This window comes from Fistularia commersonii, chromosome 12 (genome assembly GCF_037954325.1).
Source record: "Fistularia commersonii isolate RoL2024-O1a breed Wild chromosome 12, RoL_Fcom_v1.0, whole genome shotgun sequence".
Lineage (NCBI taxonomy): Eukaryota > Metazoa > Chordata > Actinopteri > Syngnathiformes > Fistulariidae > Fistularia > Fistularia commersonii.
In genome coordinates, this window is record NC_141295.1 from 15,207,035 (window position 1) to 15,225,350 (window position 18,316).

An 18,316-nucleotide genomic window follows, 5' to 3' on the forward strand; every position below is an offset into this window, starting at 1 on the left:
ATGAACTTGCGTGACTTTAATAATCTGAAAGTGCAGCCCAGACAGAAAACCATCAAAAAAAAAAAATATATATATATATATAGTAAATTAATATTCTGGGCCAGTAATTTCCTCAATCCCAGGATGTAAAATATTATTTTAAAATTATCCTGTTCTGTTCATACTACTGTCAACCATTGAGTTAAGTATGGAAAATATCTTATTTTAGTTTTTAGAAGAAAAAAAAAAGGAAAAAAAAAATCAAAGCATCACATGACATTTATACATTTCTTTCCTGTCTACGGAACGCCGACATGAACTGGGTAACAAGAAAAGCAAATGGCTTTTGGAAAGACGATTCCTGACAGCTCCGACAGAAATTTGAAAATGATAAACCGCAACACACAAAGAGAGAGACCGCTGTCTGAGAGTCATTTTCTTTTTATGATGTGTGATGTTACATTAAATAAAGGAGACATCAAACATATAAAAATCATGTGTGTAATGTCACCGGGCCTGATATAAATTGACTTTCAACCACAGACTTCTGAATTGGCTCTTTGGTGTGCAGTGTGACTTTTCCCTTTCATGTCGGTGTATCTCACATGACGCCGGCACTCTTTGTTCTTCCCTACTGACGGGATGCTCAAGGGAATGTGTAACGGCTGGAAATAAACCGCAGTCTCCGGGAGGCATTATGTGATGGTCACCTTTTCCTTTCCTCTGCTGCCTTTTTTTTTTTCTGACTATGGTTAGTCTGGCTACCTTTAAATTAAACGGAAAGTCGATGACACCACGGAACTTTCAAAGGGCATCGCTAAACGCAGGTCAGGTACAGAGAGCTGATGTTAGCGCCGCGTCCTGCGGAAAACAGCCTGTGACTGAGCTATAGCATTAGCAGGAACACCTGCAATCTTTACCGGCGTAGCGACGGTAGCGTCAACAGAATGAGTCAAAATTAAGTGCTAAATATTTTCCAATAGATATTCCACATTACCTTCACCGCACCTCACACTCATGCTGTAAATGTAGTGGAAAAACCCTGTATTTTTAATGTAATAAATAACCAAAATGAAGGGATCAGTAGTGCACATACATAACTTCATCCACCCATTCATCCATTGTCTGGCACTTATCTTGCACTCAGGGCAGGATGTCCAAGCCTATATCAGTTGTCATTGGGCGGGTCATATACACACAGACAACCATTCATTCACTCACTCACTCATTCGGGGTAATTTTCCCAAATGTTTCCAATTAACCTGTTGCATGTTTTTGGAGCGCGGGAGGAAAGCGGAGAACCCGGAAGAAACCCAAGCAGACACGGGGAGAAAATGCAAACTCCGCACGGAAAGGTCCCCTTGTCGGAATTGAACCAAGGTTCTTCGTGCTGTCGCCAAAGCGATAATCACTGTACTGGCCATAACTTTATGAAAATAATATGTTACAATAAAACTATATATATTCATACAGTACATATTTATTTGAATTCATTCATTTGCTATATATATACCGCTTATCTGGCACCCTGCACCGGTCATCATGCCACATATAGACATACAGCCATTTTCTATCCTTATCCACATGTCATGTAGCATAGGTGTCAATCTCTGGGCCAAATTTGGCCCGCACTTTAATAATATTTGGCCTGCAAAGCCATACCAAATGACCGCCGGTATAGTCTGCAGTGCACGTATCACTAATTCTACACATCCCAGAATTTTCTGCTGGTGTTTTGGTACGAAAATCACACCAGGACCCATGAGCGCCCTCTCCTCTGTTGACAATAGTCATAGCAACCTTATGCTAATACTGGCATCCTGCTACTTAGCCAGAAAACAGGATTTTGCATTTGTGCAATATTAAGTTATATATTGTATCGTATTAAGCTATGCTTGTTCCATATTAAGTTTTTAAGAAAAACTTGTTTGGCTCCATATGAAAAGGTTCATTGTTATATCTGGAGGAAGATTTTTTTCAATAAATATCAATGTTGGCCCGCAATTTTGTCCCAGTTTTGAATTTTGGCCCACTGTGTATTTGAGTTTGATACCCCTGTCATACAGAGACATACGGCCATTACAGCTCTCGTTCACACGTCACAATTTAGGGTCTCCACTGAATCCCCTGTATTTTTTTGTGTTGCGTGGGAGGAAACCAGAGAAAACCTACACAGGGAGAGCATGCAAATCCATAGAGAAAGGCCCCTCTTTTGAAATCAAACAAGACATCTAAATATATAAACGGAAAAACAGGCAAACATGTTAGAAGGGTGTGTATCGATGCATACACAAAAAACTCTTGAAAGCCATGTGACATCAATTCTTGATAAGGCCTTCAAATGCATTAGGGTAAATCACATTTTGTAATTACCCTTTTTTTTTCCCCCATCGGACCGCCATGAGATGAAATTGACTTAGAAGCATGTAACGTACGGCATTTAATTTGTGATATTAATGAAAAGTGCTCAATGAGCAAAGTCACCAACTGCGTCCTCACTTCAATATGACTGTTTTTCCAGTTTGCATGAAAAACTGTAAATGGGGCCCCCCAATGACAGGAAATGTTAACTGTGAAGCATGAGTAAATGTTACAAGTGATTAGAATGCAGGTAACAATTGGAGAGCAATCACAGACTCTGATAGATTGTTTAACAAAAAAAAGAAAAAAAAAAACAAACACACACACAGTATATAATTGTGTACCACATCAATGAAATCTAATGGAGGGTTTCTTTGATTTATGTACAATTATTATTTGGTGAACTTTATATATATATTATACATGCACTTAATATTTTTCCAGCAGATCCGAAATGTTCAACAAATATGCATTAAAAGGTTTGATCTGATTTTTCATGGATTTGGCACCAAAGATGCAAAAAGTATGAGAATGCTTCAGTGTGTCAGGAGTTGAAATCCTTACTTCACACGCATCTTTTCAAATAAAACTGTAAGGAATGATCAAGGTTGCTCGTGAATATGAGCTGTTTGCAGCATAAATGCAGTCCTATTGCAGATCAGCAGGCTATCTCGCTGTTGCAAAAAAAAAGCTTTTACTCATGCCAGCGCGGCCTCAGTTGAGGTGACATTGAGCAGCAAACGGCCTGAACATCTAATGTTAATTAAGTATCCATCAAAATTCAAATACCAACAACCGATACGCGCTAAATGCCACATTCATAGCCAAATTTGATGGCGAATGTCAGATAACGGCGGGATCGTGTACTGTGGGATTGAATCAAGTGGCAAATTTTGGGAGTGAAGTCAATGAAATCCCAAGAGGCACAACTGCAGTTCCTAAAGTGACCACCAGGGGCAGGTCTGCAAAACCCCAACAACCCCTGAACTGTTAAACTTCATTGCAGGATTTTACAGCCAAATGCAATTAAAAGGCTGCGTCTCTGATGATTTCACTGTAGTCATTGGGATTTAAGTTTAACTAACGAATGAAAAAGACATCAATGTTGAAAATAATCAATGGTGTGGTTTTCTTTCATTTTAATTTTTTATTTGGCACTGCCTTCACTGTAAGCAGCTGACGTGGGGGAGAGGAAATAGATTTTTCCTAAACCAATCATTACAGAAAAACTTTTGAAGATATAATTAATCCATTTGAGACAGATTTATCATTTTTTATGTCAACACTGATATGATAGTGAGATTGTCAAAGAAAAAAAGGGATTTCGCACAGCCTCATTAGTAAGATGTTTTTCATTTAGAGTTCTATGGCGGTCATTATTGCTAGAGGTCCTTAATTTGGGTACATAGCTTAAAATTAGCTAGATACCATTGTGTTTGTTGCATTTCAATGCAGTTTCGTGGTTGGAAATCTTAACCTCCTTCCACAGATATCCGACACAAATGGCCCGTTAGCGTCACGCTCCGCCTTAAGGTAGCGGTTTTAATTTCAAATTTGTTTGGAATAATTTGAAAGGGGCCACACCCATCACGTTTGTAAAGAAAGAAAGAGTCTTGCGGGAACCAATTTGGTTGAAGATTACATGTTTGCCGCAAACGTCTAACAGATTAAATAGGTGTTAGTTTGGCCCAAGCCACTGACTGGCAAACCGTTATTCCCTTCTTCCAACACAGCAATTTCTTATAATGACAAACCACCATCAGTTAACATGATGGAAGGGGTGGATACCATGTTGGGACCCTGGCAATTTTGTTTTTAGAAGACAGACAAGGGGATGACGTCACCCCTCCGGTGCACCCATCCGTGACTCCGACGCCGTCGTGAAATTCAAGTCGGAATATGGCGGCCACGGGTTGCAAAGTAAACAAGATGACAGGAATCAAAATGCCAAAAGTCCACGAATGAAAAGGTGATGTCACAATCACTGGTAATTTACAGTCTGTGGGAAAAAAAAAAGGAACAAGAGAAAGAAAGAAAGAAAGACAGTGACATTCAGAAGTTCCCCTCACTTTGGAGCTACTGTTGGGAAAAGCTACAAGACATGGTTTTATCTTTCAGTGCAGCAAAGCTCATGCATTCATTATCTCTAAGGGACTATTCTGATTACACATTCCCTTTCTCTCTTCAAGACCCTGGTGCCACATCTTTTTTTTTTTTCCTCATTTGCCTTGGCAGAAGAATGTCAAGGCAGAGGAGTTTGTAATATGGGAGACCAAAATAAACAAATTTACAAGTCGTAAATACGTACTCTGCTATGTACTTACATACTTGTGGATATACTGTATGTGTAAGTGCTTAGAGGGCTAGGAGCCAATAATATAATTTCACGAGGTGATTAACTATTCACACATCTGCATTGGAAAAATCTGCATGAGTATTTGTATGTGGTAACACAATCACCCACATGCGTGCACACAAAAAGCAGAGGCAACGTAGAGATAGCCATAGAGCAACATCATTCCTGTTGCTGTACATTACATCACTTTATCACCTCTAAATTCAAGAGGGGTCACTACAAATTATATTACATCTCTTTTCTTGACAATTTGGACACCGTTCCCTTTAATTTTTTGGCTCTACGGCATTCATGTATCAAAAATCAAAGATGGGACTCTGCAGATAGGCTGCTGGCTACCCCTATCAGTCACCTCAAGGGACATCTGTATGCTGTGTACTTTCTATCTGACAGGCCAGAGGGACCTTCTCTGCCCTGCTGCACAGTTAACCACAGTCATTGAAATGGGACTGGACACCAAACCATCGCTATCTTGCAGGGTAATGACACTCCTACTGACCCCCTAAGGTCAGTGTTATTATGCTGGGTGTGGTGGCAGGAAAGGGATGTAAGAGAGGGTGACAGAGGGAAAGGACAAGAGAGTCCCTGAGAGAGACATTTGCAATTTCAGAAGGGAAGTCTATAAGAGGGCGACACAGACAAAAGAACATAAAGCAAGAGGAAGTGAGAGTTTGCAATTTTTTTTTTTTTTTTTTTTTTTTTGTATATTTATCATTCAATTACCTGCTTGGCTTAGGTGAAAACTAATTCAACATTACTGTGAAATCTGAAAAGTCTGTAATGCGCAAATGATCAAAGTGTGCAGAGGGTGATCCCTACATTACCATAATAATTTAGCTATTGGAGTAAAAATGCTTGCCCATCCTTGGAGGGTACAATTACCATGCTGTATTCTGTGCTCTTTCAAGATGAATTTACTGGAAATGAGTTTTAATGCATCGGGCCGCTGTGACCTCTCAATGAATCTAAATTCCATTTAATGGAGAAGGGGGGACGCGGGAGTTGCCACAGGAGACTAATATATGCTCGTCTCCAGAAGATGCTTATTCATCACGATAATTATTTCAAACCTTCAATTAATTTGACACCATTATTTGCATGCGCTGCCATTTGGCACACCTGTTTGCAGCCAATTGGGGGAAAACAAAAGGAGCGACGACGGCTGTTGTGTGGAGAAGTGCTAACCCTTTGCACCGTGTTGAATCTGACTCCGTTGACTGTATCATTGCAAATACACTAAATTTACCATTCTTGGTCTTTCATGTGCAAATGGAAGAATTCAGTCTGAACTGAATTTCCCTCAAGTTAAAGTGCATTTGTGAAACTGCTATTCAGTGCAAAGTCATGCAGTAACCTCTGGAGGAGAGTACATTCACTCAGCAATGGTGTGTAAAAATATTTCCAAGGTTCTTAAAATTCACTTACTTCAAGTACAATCCAAACATTGACATTATGGTCATCTTTGAGACAACGTTTGGAAATGTTTCTTTTCCAAACATGGCCTGTAACACAGCCGATGAAAACAAATAACATAGGGAAAAGTCCATCCATCCATCCATGCATCCATTTTCTTTCCCCGCTTTGTCCTATTCCGGCTAATTGCTATCTTCGTCTTCCTTCTGCACACCAAAACCCTTAAAGTCGTCTTCTTCGGTATCGGAATTGAACAACCTCAGAATTTCACAATAATTTAATCGGTTCAATGTGACGAGGCTAAAGGGTTTGGCGGCATGAAGACCATCAGCCCAAAAAAATCCATACATTAGCCGCACCAGTGTTTAAGCCACAGGGTTCAAAGTGTGTGAAAAAAGTAGTGGCTTCTGGTTCGGAAATTACGATATATCAAATTCTATGAGATCAGAAATTGAGATCTCATAGAATCTCAATTGATTAAATTGATTATAACAGTATCGCAATAACCAACAAGCTATTGAATCGTTCACAATTAGCATTAGCATTCATGATCGTCCATAACGAGGCATGGTGACACCAGTGAAACTGTTGGCCCCGAATCATCCCGGCAACTTCAACCCAGACAAACCAGGACAAACTTTCTGCAGAAATGATTTTTCTCGATGGCCTTTTGCCACAATTTGCCAATAAAACGATACTCAACATCCCCGTGTGTAATCTCCCCGTAAAAAATACAGTATTCCAGGTTTGTTGGCATTGCCACTGATTTATTAATACCTCAAATTAGATACCAAGAGTTCTTTTTTCGACTTGACAGGAAATGGAGGTGCATGATATGTTCATCACAGTGCACCTCCACAGCTGGGGAGTAAGTTATTGGACAGAGTTTTGAATTGAGCTCTGTTAAAAGTTTAAGCCTATGCGTAGGAAGTGATTGCGGTGACATTTTAAACTCCAGAGGAAGCCCCCTGAACCGCAGGCTGAATTGCACAGGCTTCAAGGTATTTCTTGGTAATTTCATTGGTCCAATGTGACAAGGCTAAATGGCGGCATGAAGCTTATTAGTCCAAAAAAAAAAAAAAAATCAATAGATTAGCCACATTGTTGTTTGAGCCACAGTGTTAAAAGCGTGTGAAAAAAGTTGCGTCTAATAGTCTGGAAATTATAGTATCTACTTGCATGGTTAAGGAAAATAGACCTAAGTTTGAATATTCACCAAAGAGAGAAATTTTGCAAGTTATCCCTGATCTATTAGTGGAATATGTCCAAATGTTTTGCCGCCACTGCGGCCAATTGTGAGCTTATTGTGCGGAAATTGCATTTTGTGCCTGATTCAGCTTAAGTGAAAGCAGCTGTCAGTGAGTTGATAGCAATAGACCAGTATTTTTTTATTAGTTTCTTCAATAATGCATCCAAACCCCTCCCATTGTCCCATAAATTATCCCCCCAGATTTATCTGGGTGGCCTTGTCGATATAACACAATATTAAGTATTAAAAACCAGCCTGATCTCTAGCAGCTGCAACACCAACACGTTTAACCCGGTGATGCTCCAGCTTATACTCTCGTGATGGAATATCCTATGACTATTTCAGTCAAATAGATCATACAGATTCTCACCATTTTATTCTAATAGAGCATTTTTACTGTACTTTATTTGGTATTGTGGGAGTAAATCCCGCAAAGCTTTGTTCTGCCAAAACTCTCCACAGTGTTCGTCGTCTCCGACGCGGCTACCAACGCAAGTAACTTTTACGGTCCCTTACAAATACATCATTACAGCCCACTGAGCCAATTGGGAAGTAAAGAGTCACAAATTTAAGCTCCCCATGACAGATAATCATGGCAATTTAATTGTAAATGTTAGCAGCAGCATAGAAAGTTGCTTCCAGATAATTGAGATGGTAATACGGCGCCGCATTATTGCCGTCATTTATGTTTGCGACACAACAGGCAGCAGCAGTATGGCTGTACTGTAATGCAGTATTGGACTAATGTGGCAGGCGTGTCGTACTATCTCCAGGAAAATCAACTTGTACTGCCCCTGAATGCTTGGCATTACTTTGTGGGATGGAGAGTTGGTTCCAGCACAGGAGATTTATTGCAGGCTATATTTCTTTTCAGCCAATACCTGGAATTAGAGCTTTTATGCCACTTTAATACATACATTTTTTTTCTCATATACCGTATCTGATATTTGAACAAATCTGTATACACACACACACACACACACACACACATATATATATATGCAATATAATGAGCTACAGATTTCAGGAAAAATCAAATCTGTCCAGACCAATGCATTGCACATATGTTGCCAATTACCAGTACCTGCTTGTATATCTAGTGAACTTAATGCAGGTAGCTTTATATCTTCTGCTCCTGCCTGTTTCCCAGGACGTCCTGCAAAAAGCCTGCCTTTTGTCAGTTCATTTTACGCCAGATTTGCAAAGCCTGCGGCAAACCCATGTAATCAGCCCGTGCCACCACTTTCTCAAGTGCAAGGTAGGAGTGATTGTTTCTCGGTAAAGTGATTTGTGTGTTTCAGTCGTTTCGCCCTTTGTATTTCCAAAAATTGTGTTCTGTTCTGTTGCAATTTACATAATCATGTCATGTCACCTCTCTCTAATCATAAGCTGTTGCTCTCACGACTGGCCTGAATCTGAAATTCATGAAGGTAGATGAAGAGGATTAAAAAAGCGCCAATCAATTGGAAACAAGTGCCTCGTGATCAGGAAATACCTGAAGACAAAGGCAGATGAATCTCTCCTTCCTCAAACGCGGCACAGTCTTCGCTTGATAAATATTAATTTTTAATGAGGATTCGCTTTGTTACAAAAAAAAACAAACTGAGTGCTAAACATCTGCAAAAAATACTGACAAAACAGAGGAAAACACCCACACACACAGCAGCATCCCAGTTGAAAAATAATGAATAAGAACCACCCTGTTCTGTTTTTATTTGGAATAATACTCCCTCTTTTCACTGATTACAGTTAATTGAAAACTAAGCCTATTATTTGGGCAGCGGGCACAATCCTGATGAAGCCTCCTCTGTGCGCAACAATGGTTTTAAAAGTCAAACGAGCAAAAAGGGCGCTGAATTTGACGTTAGCCAGACGTGCTAAGCCGGTTGCAGGTGGTTCCCCTCGATACTACATGAGAAATTAAGCGATTGAAAGAGATGTGGTGGGAATGCAACTGCCAAGCTAGATAAAAACAAGGATCTTGTCTTTGAATATGAAAAACTCCTTCACCTAATCAACGCAAGGCAAGAAAACATGGTGGAGAAAAGAGTGTTGTTGTCAAAGTGTGTTATAATGCTGTTTCCTTGGTTGCACATGGTGGAGGATGCAAAATCTATATGCTTGCTTATTGATAACGCTTCGGTTTGCAGAAGAACTAAATATTATTTCTGATATCTAAAATCCTGCCATCCTTAGATTATAAGGAAAATCAGTGTTGAACAGTGACCCCAAATGCACTGTGAAAGAGATTCAAGAATTTCACAGGGTTAAAGAGGAACTGTATTTTCACTCGTTTCTTCTTTGAGTACAAAAACTTTTGAATGCAAGGAAAAAAAAAAAAAAGAAGCATTAAAAATTTGTTTTAACCGCCAAATACTTGACAATAAAAGAAAAGGCAGCACTTCAAACACATATTGATCGTGAAGTTTCAAATGAATTGCAGAGGCTGAATCGTGTTACGTGCTTCCATGTCCAGATGGCTGCATAAGAGTACAGGTGTATTTGTCTACTTCCATTGTGATAAATCCATTATTTCATTCATACTCCACACAGAAAAAAAACTATCGGAATCAAACCGGGGACGCTTTCGCCGTGAGACGGGAGCGCCAGCCGCTGCGCCACCTTGAAACTCTACTGGGATAAATCCACTCAAAAACACACTCAATTTTTTAATTGCTTCGTCTGCGCTTTGGCCACTGCACGAATATTCTCCTTTTTCCCGGCCCGCCTGTTGTGACAGAGCAGTTCGTAAAATGGCTTCTCCCTCCCCGACACTTTATTGTGCATATAATCTTATTGCGGATCTAAAAACATGGAGGTAACAGCCTCGCCGGCAGCTGCTTAACCTGTTAAAATCGTGAGAAAATGTTTTGTGTCAGCTGTCAGCTGAGGCTCCATCGTCTCACCATCGTGACAGAAAATTTACATTCAGACAATTTTCCTCCTCAAGGGCAAATGCTGATTATACAGACTCATATTGGTGTAGTTCAAAACAGAAAAGCATTTGCTTGATTTCGCCGGGTTACATTTCAGCGTGTTTTACAAGTAGACGTAAAATACCTTGTTTAGATTGTAATGTCGGAATACTTTTAATAATAACGCACTCTTGAGGTAAATGCTACACAAATCTTTTTAACATATAAATTAACCTTTAAAAATGACTGCGTGGTGACGTTAAATGTTTTAAGTGGAATGTCAGAGAAATCAACCGCTATTCTGGTAAAGGAGAATATGTGAGGAAAAAAACACACAACAGAAAAAAACAGAAAATGATTGAATTTTTGCAGTCAGTCTGTTAAAGACCTTGGGAAAAATATTTCACCTTCAGAGTTGTTGACCTGAGCCATCACAAAAGAACTGGAAATAGAGCACCAACAACTCAGGTGTATAAAAAAAATTGAATGAGTGGATCTCGAAATTCACAGTGCCACTTTTATCGCTCTAACGTTATTGATTCCTCGGTTTGTTTGTTTTTACCTGCTGTGTCTTTCAAGCAAACAAGCAGGTATATCTGACTGATAGAAGTATTCCGATAACGTAGGTGAGCTTAACATCAGTTTGCCAAGATGTATTTCTGGCTGCTGAATGACTGAATTTATATTATTCATACACTCGGTAAGTGAGATGATTAGACTCCGGCTCTACACTTTCTCTCAAAGCCGAATGACCCTGGTACAACGACGCACGCCGAACTTACCGAGGCTGAATTCCACCCGGGGCAGCTTCGGAGTCAGAATAAAACCTAAGATATAGAAAGAAAGAGAGAGAGAAAAAGAAGAAAAGTGTTCAATCAAAACGCCGAAGGATGTAGAAAATATACCGAAGAATTGGAACAAATGTGAAATGAAAACATACAAAACATACATATGTGTACATATACAGGCCGCGCTTGTCTAGAAGCCACAGGTGTCCATATTGTAACATGTAACAGACATCATTTTTTTCTTTTACTTTTCATTAAATGCATACCGGTAACATCCACCAATAAGTACTGGAAATGCTTTTTTCCAAACAGTGCCTGTGACACAGCTGATGAAAAATTAATAATTTTATTATATTAATAATAAATAGCACATGGAAAAGTCCATCCATCCATTTTCTATCCCCGCTTTGTCCTACTCCTGCTGATCGCTATCTGTGTCTTCCTCCTGCGCACCAAAACCATTAGAGTTGTCTGCTTCTGTGTCGCGATTGAAAAATCTCAGATTTTCACGGTAATTGAATTGGTCCGATGTGACGAGGCTAAAGGTTTTGGCGGCACGAAGCTCGTTAGCCCCCCGAAAAATCCATATATTAGCCGCACTATTGTTTAAGTCGCAGTGTTCAAAGGTGAGAAAAAAGTAGCGGCTTACAGTCCGGAAATTACGGTATATCAAATTCTATGACATTATGGATTATAATTAATTAGTTATAACAGTATCGCAATAACCAACAAGCTATTGAATCATTCACGATTAGCATTAGCATTCACGATTGTCCTGGAAACTTCAACCCAGACAACCTGGGACAGTCTTTCTGCAGAAATGATTTTTCTCGATGGCCTTTTGCCACGGTTTGCCCGACATTTCTTGCACGTATAAATAAGAGAAAAGGATTCTAAGTTCCCCCTGCTGGCCAGAATGAATCACAACATTTCTCCACCACTTCCCATAGCCAGATAAACAATACGCAACATCGCAGTATGTAATCTTCCAGTAAAAAGTACAGTATTCCAGGTTTGTCAGGGTTGCCGCTGATATTCTGATTTATTAATACCTGAAACTGCATGCAAAGAGTTCTTTTTCCAACTTGCCAGGAAATGGAGGCATGCCATATGTTCATCACAGTGCACCTTCACAGCTGGGGAGTAAGTCATTGCACAAAGTTTTGGATTGAGCTCTGTTAAAAGTTTAAACCTATGCGTAGAAAGTGATTGCGGTGACATTTTAAACTCCAGAGAACGCCTCCAGAACCGCAGGCTTCATTAGCCAAAAGCTGAAAGCAGAAGCACCAACCACGGCTGCCAGAGACACCTGACTGCTGCCAAGCCTCGACCAGAACGGCGGGCTAAGAAACTCCTTCAATATTGTCTGGGTTTGACGAATGGAAAGTAATGTTTAATTTTATTGAGCATTTCAACGACCGTGATGGTTATGATTGCATTGGCCCTTCGGTGACACTCGTCATACATCACAGCAATTTAACATACAATTCTGTAACATAAAAATGAATAATAAATAAACAGTATCTTTGTTTTTGATTCCCAAGATGTTTTGGAACCACGAGAGCCAGACCTCATGATTTTGGAAATTAGATTTATCGATTGATATTTCATTAGAGTCCTCTAAATCTGGACGTCTTCAATTGAAGATTGTGCCCTTTCAACGAATTCTTTTCATAAAATCATGATCCTATAAGTCCACAACGGCAAATTAAGAAGTTGACATGTGATGTGTTTTTACCACTATTGTGACAGAAACTATTTCAAGCAGACAAAAAACATGTCATTACAGATAGTATTCTAACATACTAGGAGCGTGGCTGCCTGCCAAAATGCCAAAATGATTGATGCAACTGTTCATTTAGATTATGCAAACACGCAGCAATCTCTGTGAGTGTCAGAACAAGGCTTTCTGGGTATCTATTGTCCTTGAGGGCTCACGCCATAATGATGAGTGGAGGACTGTCTGCTGGTATCATCTGTCACCGACGCTGCCTCTCATTCATCACATTCCACGTTAAAACGCGCGAACCAAACAGATCACCGAAACACGGGCGCCGAGGTGCGACACGCAGGCAGGTCTTAAACCAAAGAGGAGCCTCGATGGCAATTTTGTCTTCTTGGATTGCTTGGATGCAATTGGCCTCCGTACGGCTCATCAACCTCTTCTAATGAGCCATTGATGCTCTTGGATAGTGATGTTTGGGGAGCACACAACTTTAGGTAATAGTCATTTCACGTAATGACTTCTTAGGGACCAAAAATTAATCTCGATGAATACGGATCGTAGACAATCGGCCGCAGTGGCGGCAAATCTCTCTGATATATTCCTGATATATAACCTGCAAAGTTTCACTCTTTGTTGAATATTCAAACTGTGGTCTATTTTCCTAAGCATTACCATTTCCGCTACTTTTTTCACACGCGTTGAATACTGCGGCTCAAACAATGATGCAACTAATTTATGGGTTGTTTTTATATTAAAATGGTGATCTATCAGACTGAAATAGTCATAGGATAAACAACAAACCAGAGTATAAGCTGGAGCATCTCCGGGTTAAACGTGTTTGTGTTGGAGCTGCAGGAGATCAGGCTGGTTTACAATACTTAATATTGTGTTATATCAACAAGGCCACCCAGATAAATCCCGGGGGATAATTTATGGGACAATGTGAGGGGTTTGGAAGCAGTATTGAAGAAACTGATAAAAAATACCGGTCTATTGCTATCGACTCACTGGCGGCCGATTTTACTAAAACTGAATCGGGCACATACTGGAATATCCAGACTATAAGCCACTACTTTTGAATAACAATGTGGCTAATTTATGGATTATTTTGGAGCTAACGAGTTTAATGCCACCAAAACATTTGGCCACTTCACATCGGACCGATGAAATTACCGTGAAATTTTGAGGCCGTTCAATCCCAATGCTGAAGAACACAATTTTAATAATTTTAGTGTGCAGGAGAAAGACGAAGATAGAGATCAGCTGAAGTACGACAGAGCGGGGATAGAAAATGGATGGATAGATGAACTTTTCCTCGTGTTATTTATTCCTGATCTTTTTCATCAGCTGTGTTACAGGCACTGTTTGGGAATAAAAAAACAAACAAAAACATTTCCAATGCGCATTTGTGGAAGGTACCGAAGTGTATTTGATATGAAGTAAAAAAAAAAAGTTTCTGTGTGACATATTTCTGTGTGAATATGTCATGTTACAACATGGACACCTGCAGCTAAAAGACAAATGCGGCCTATATATGTACACATATATTTATTTTGTTTTTTTGTAGCCGGTGCGGCTTATATCCAGGTACGCCCAATAGTCCAGAAATGACGGTACATTAAAAAAACTGACATTCAAACATGAAAAATGAAAGACAACGGAGGCTGAAACGAATCCCAAATCCCAATGACTGTGCACTCCAGTCTGGCATCTGAGATTCAAAAACTAAATACATACAAGAAAATTATACATTTTTCAGAATGTGTTTCTCACGTGACTCCTCTAGATCACTCCTGCTGTCCACCGACCCGGATGTGCATAGGATATAATTGTATTGTATTTGTTGATGAACTGTTGGTATATGGCGTGATCAAATTATCTCTCGGGCTAGTAAGGGAACCCTTCACTCGAGATAAACTTGCGGTTAATTAAGATTAAGTTGGTGCAATCATCGTTTGTAGACCACCAGCAGCTTCTTGAAACACATCATCATTTTAGTTCCTGCGTCTCTTGGGGATTCCCCATCTTTAATCACGGCGCACCGTCTGCTGAGTTTAGCCCATCTCAGGAAGATCAGACCTGAGTGTGTGTGTGTGTGTGTGTGTGTTTCATCCGGTTCCTTCGACAGCATAGCCCAATGTTTGTGTAGCTCTCCTGCAACGTTGTTGTTTTATAAATCCTTTCACAACTGAGAATCCTTCTCAGTCAGATTAGGGCCTGACTCGGTGATGCACAACACAGATGCAGCTTCTGCACTCAGACTGAGAGGTTGCGTTAAACCCCTTCTGGCCATCGCATTTTTTGTTTGTTTTTCCTGTGACCACAATGATATATGTCTGAAAACATCTGACAAACTCTAGCTAACTCATTCCAGGACGGCTGATTAATTACAGTATTCTGCCAGGCATTCTAATTTTGTTGTATGCCTCATTAGCTTACTGGAGATATCAATGTTAATGTAGCACAAAATCCCAGGTATTTGTCATGTCTAAAATATTCACAGCCTGTGCTGGTAGAGAGAACAAGTGTCATTTGAAGTTATAATAGGGATAGAGTTATCTATTGGACCCGAACACGGCTGTAGCCAAAGACAGGTGACGATGATCAGAATTCCCTTTTTTTAAAAAAAAAGATTGATATTTGGACACCTTATTAGTGACAGATTTCAATAGTGTCATATTTTGAAACTGTTCAGAACTGCTTTGAAACACTACACTGCTGCTGCTCTGTTATTTGCATTTTTTTCTTAGGACAAGAAAAATAGGTAGTTGTCATAGATCAGGGGGGTATCATAATATGTGGGGAATGGATGAATCAGTGAATAATAATTACTGATTCCACTTTTATATAGATACTTTGATATCCTCTTTTAAATCTATTGGAAAAAAGATGACACGCGGTAATTGGTGCCTAAAAAATGAAGTGAATTGTGAAAATGATTACTCGGTGGCCTTTTGAGAATAATGTGCCTGAGATGGCAACGGCCTGATACATGGCTCCTTGCCGAAAAATGATTTGCATTTTTTTTTTCCAATATGCTGACATATTATCAAGTTACACCGAATTGGCCTCTGTCAGTCAAAATGCATATCTTCTGGGGATACATTTGAATAAACAGGCTTACGCAAAGTTAGAGCAATACCGGCTATGCACATACATACATCAAACATCTACCTAATTGAGGTACACGTAACAGAGCATGCAAGCGTGCAAACAGACACAGTTACACAAATATTACAATTATGTATGCAAATAAACTTTCTGGTGTTCTCATCACTCTCTTCATCACATTCCCCGGGGGTTATGTCCCCTAATGTTGTCACAACTTAGACTTCCTTGCAAGCCACCATGAAACTTTAATATGCCTGGATGACAAGATGTGTGGCTTCACCCAAGAGCCCTTTAGCAAGGTAGGCTGAGACAGCGCCAGCTGTTGGGTCCTGTCTCCGCCATCACCTTATCATAAGGGACTGTCACTTGAACAGCCCAGATACTTTAGAGGACCCCATCTGTTCTAGACACTGACTTGTCTGGAGTGATGGAAAGGAGAGGAAAATGTCAGTCATTGCAGAAATAATTGAACAAAGATAAGGGGTAGAGCTACGTCTGGGTCTGACACGGTTTTGGAATTTGAGTTAAAAAAAGAAAAAAAAGTAAAGATTGTAAGTAGAGTGTGGAGTGTTTGTAGATGGATCAGCCAGATGCTGTGATTATGAGACGGGCTGTGTTGAATCTTTGAAAGCAAATGGTAAAACTGACAAGACGACATTAAATTTCGCTCAAGGATAGTTTTAGAATCTGTCGTCGTATGTTCGCGCGGCACTATCAAAACGTATGAACATCACCGCCGAATCACAATGATAAGGGGCGAAGGAAGAACACCTGTTATACATAGACGGGGAGTTCATTTTTTATTATTTTTTTTGTCCACCTGGTGAACGCATCGAATATCATTAACCTCTTATGAGACTCAGATTGACCAAAACAAACACCAGGAGGCTAATTATAATAATTACCAATTTCAGGGGGACAGATCAAACCTTGTGTACTGTTCGTCTCAATCACCTTTCCCTCAGCGTGAAGCTAATCGCTCACCCGGCTCCGGCGCGTGGAAATGTGTCTCCAGAAAAGTGGCACAGGTGTGGTATTTATAATCGATATCCGCTGGCATTATGAATATGGTAATAAGCCCGGGAGAGCAGCGGGGGAGGCAGGCCGGCAGGCAGGCGACATGCAGATGTAGCTCCCAGAGGGGCCTGAAGCAAATGAGGTGTGCCTGCCTGCTGTACGGCGCTTTCATCGGGTCCGAGGAGTAACAGCACAGCCTCGCTGTATCCCTAATCTATCACCACCACCCCCTGTCTGTAGGTGGTATCAGTGGGGGGAAAAAAGTACACTGAAGGGATATGAGGGGGGTAATTTATTAGGATGTGGGCAGATTGGGTGATGTCTCTGCAATGACAAACTTAATTAATGTACAGGGACCGGGAACGTTCATCTTGCGTATGACCGTTTAACCCCGTCTTCCTCGGCAGCGATACACCATGATAACCTCTCAGTAGCTTAAGAAACAGAATGGAGGATGGTAGCGGAGAAAAGGGGAGTTGTTAAAAATCCAGCTCATAGACAGACAGGTAAGAAAAAAAACACGGTTTTGTTTCAAAAGTTATAAAGGATCAAAAAAGGTGGAAATAATTCAATTGCGTGCTAAACCCTGCTAGCGTAACCCCAGGGGGTATACAGTAGACCCAACAGGTTGATCGCAAATGGGTAGATCGCATGGCGTTCAAAAATAGACATCAGCCTAACATCCGTTCTCACTATGAAATTTGTCACTTAAATGACATTTGACCTTTTCTGGCACATGGATCACCACGCATGCGCCTACAATGGCGCTAAGTGCTGCAACACGCTAGCTCGGTAGCTAGCCAGTTACCTAGTCATCCTCCAATTTATTTCTATTAAACTTAAGAAAGGGCGTTATAATGAGTGGGGGAGCTGGATCAAGTAAGAAGCCAAAAACTTACCACCTCCAAAGGGAGTAGGAGAGGGATTTTTTTTTTTTACTCTGTCATTTTCAAAGCGTGTTTGCCTCATCTGCCCGTCTACCATCACTATACCGAAGAAGGGAAATGTGGAGCGGCATTTTCGGACTGTTAAGTAAGGTCATGACAAAAAATGTACAGAGTTGCATTGTGCAATATGGATTCATGGGGTTATCCGAGGTGCACAAAATATATGTTTTGCATTTTCATAGGTAGTTCGATCATTTTGACTTGGATATTTTATATGCAGCTCGCATGCTGAAAAAGTGTGTGCAGCCTTGCAGTAGACTATTTAAGATAAAGCAATGCTTAAAGACGTGGAAACCGAAAGCAAAATAGCACTGTGTTCAACTGGCGTTTCTCCTTAACACACAAAAGTTTGCTTCCTTGCTTGTAACGTCTCCATGGTATCCGTAAAAAAAGCTGACCTCATAAGATCAGGAAGGTCACAGAAAAAAAAAACACTCACCTCATGAGACCTGAC

At 40.3% G+C, this 18,316-nt stretch overlaps 1 protein-coding gene across 2 annotated transcripts in view; it reads right to left on the reverse strand.

Moving 5' to 3' along the window:
* inpp4b (inositol polyphosphate-4-phosphatase type II B) overlaps positions 1-18,316 on the reverse strand; it is a 164,383-nt gene that overhangs the window by 140,969 nt on the left and 5,098 nt on the right. For both annotated transcript variants that reach the window (XM_086157338.1, XM_086157337.1), the window contains exon 2: positions 11,056-11,100. In XM_086157338.1, the coding sequence (XP_086013464.1) occupies positions 11,056-11,100 (45 nt within the window). The remainder of the gene's footprint in view (positions 1-11,055; positions 11,101-18,316) is intronic.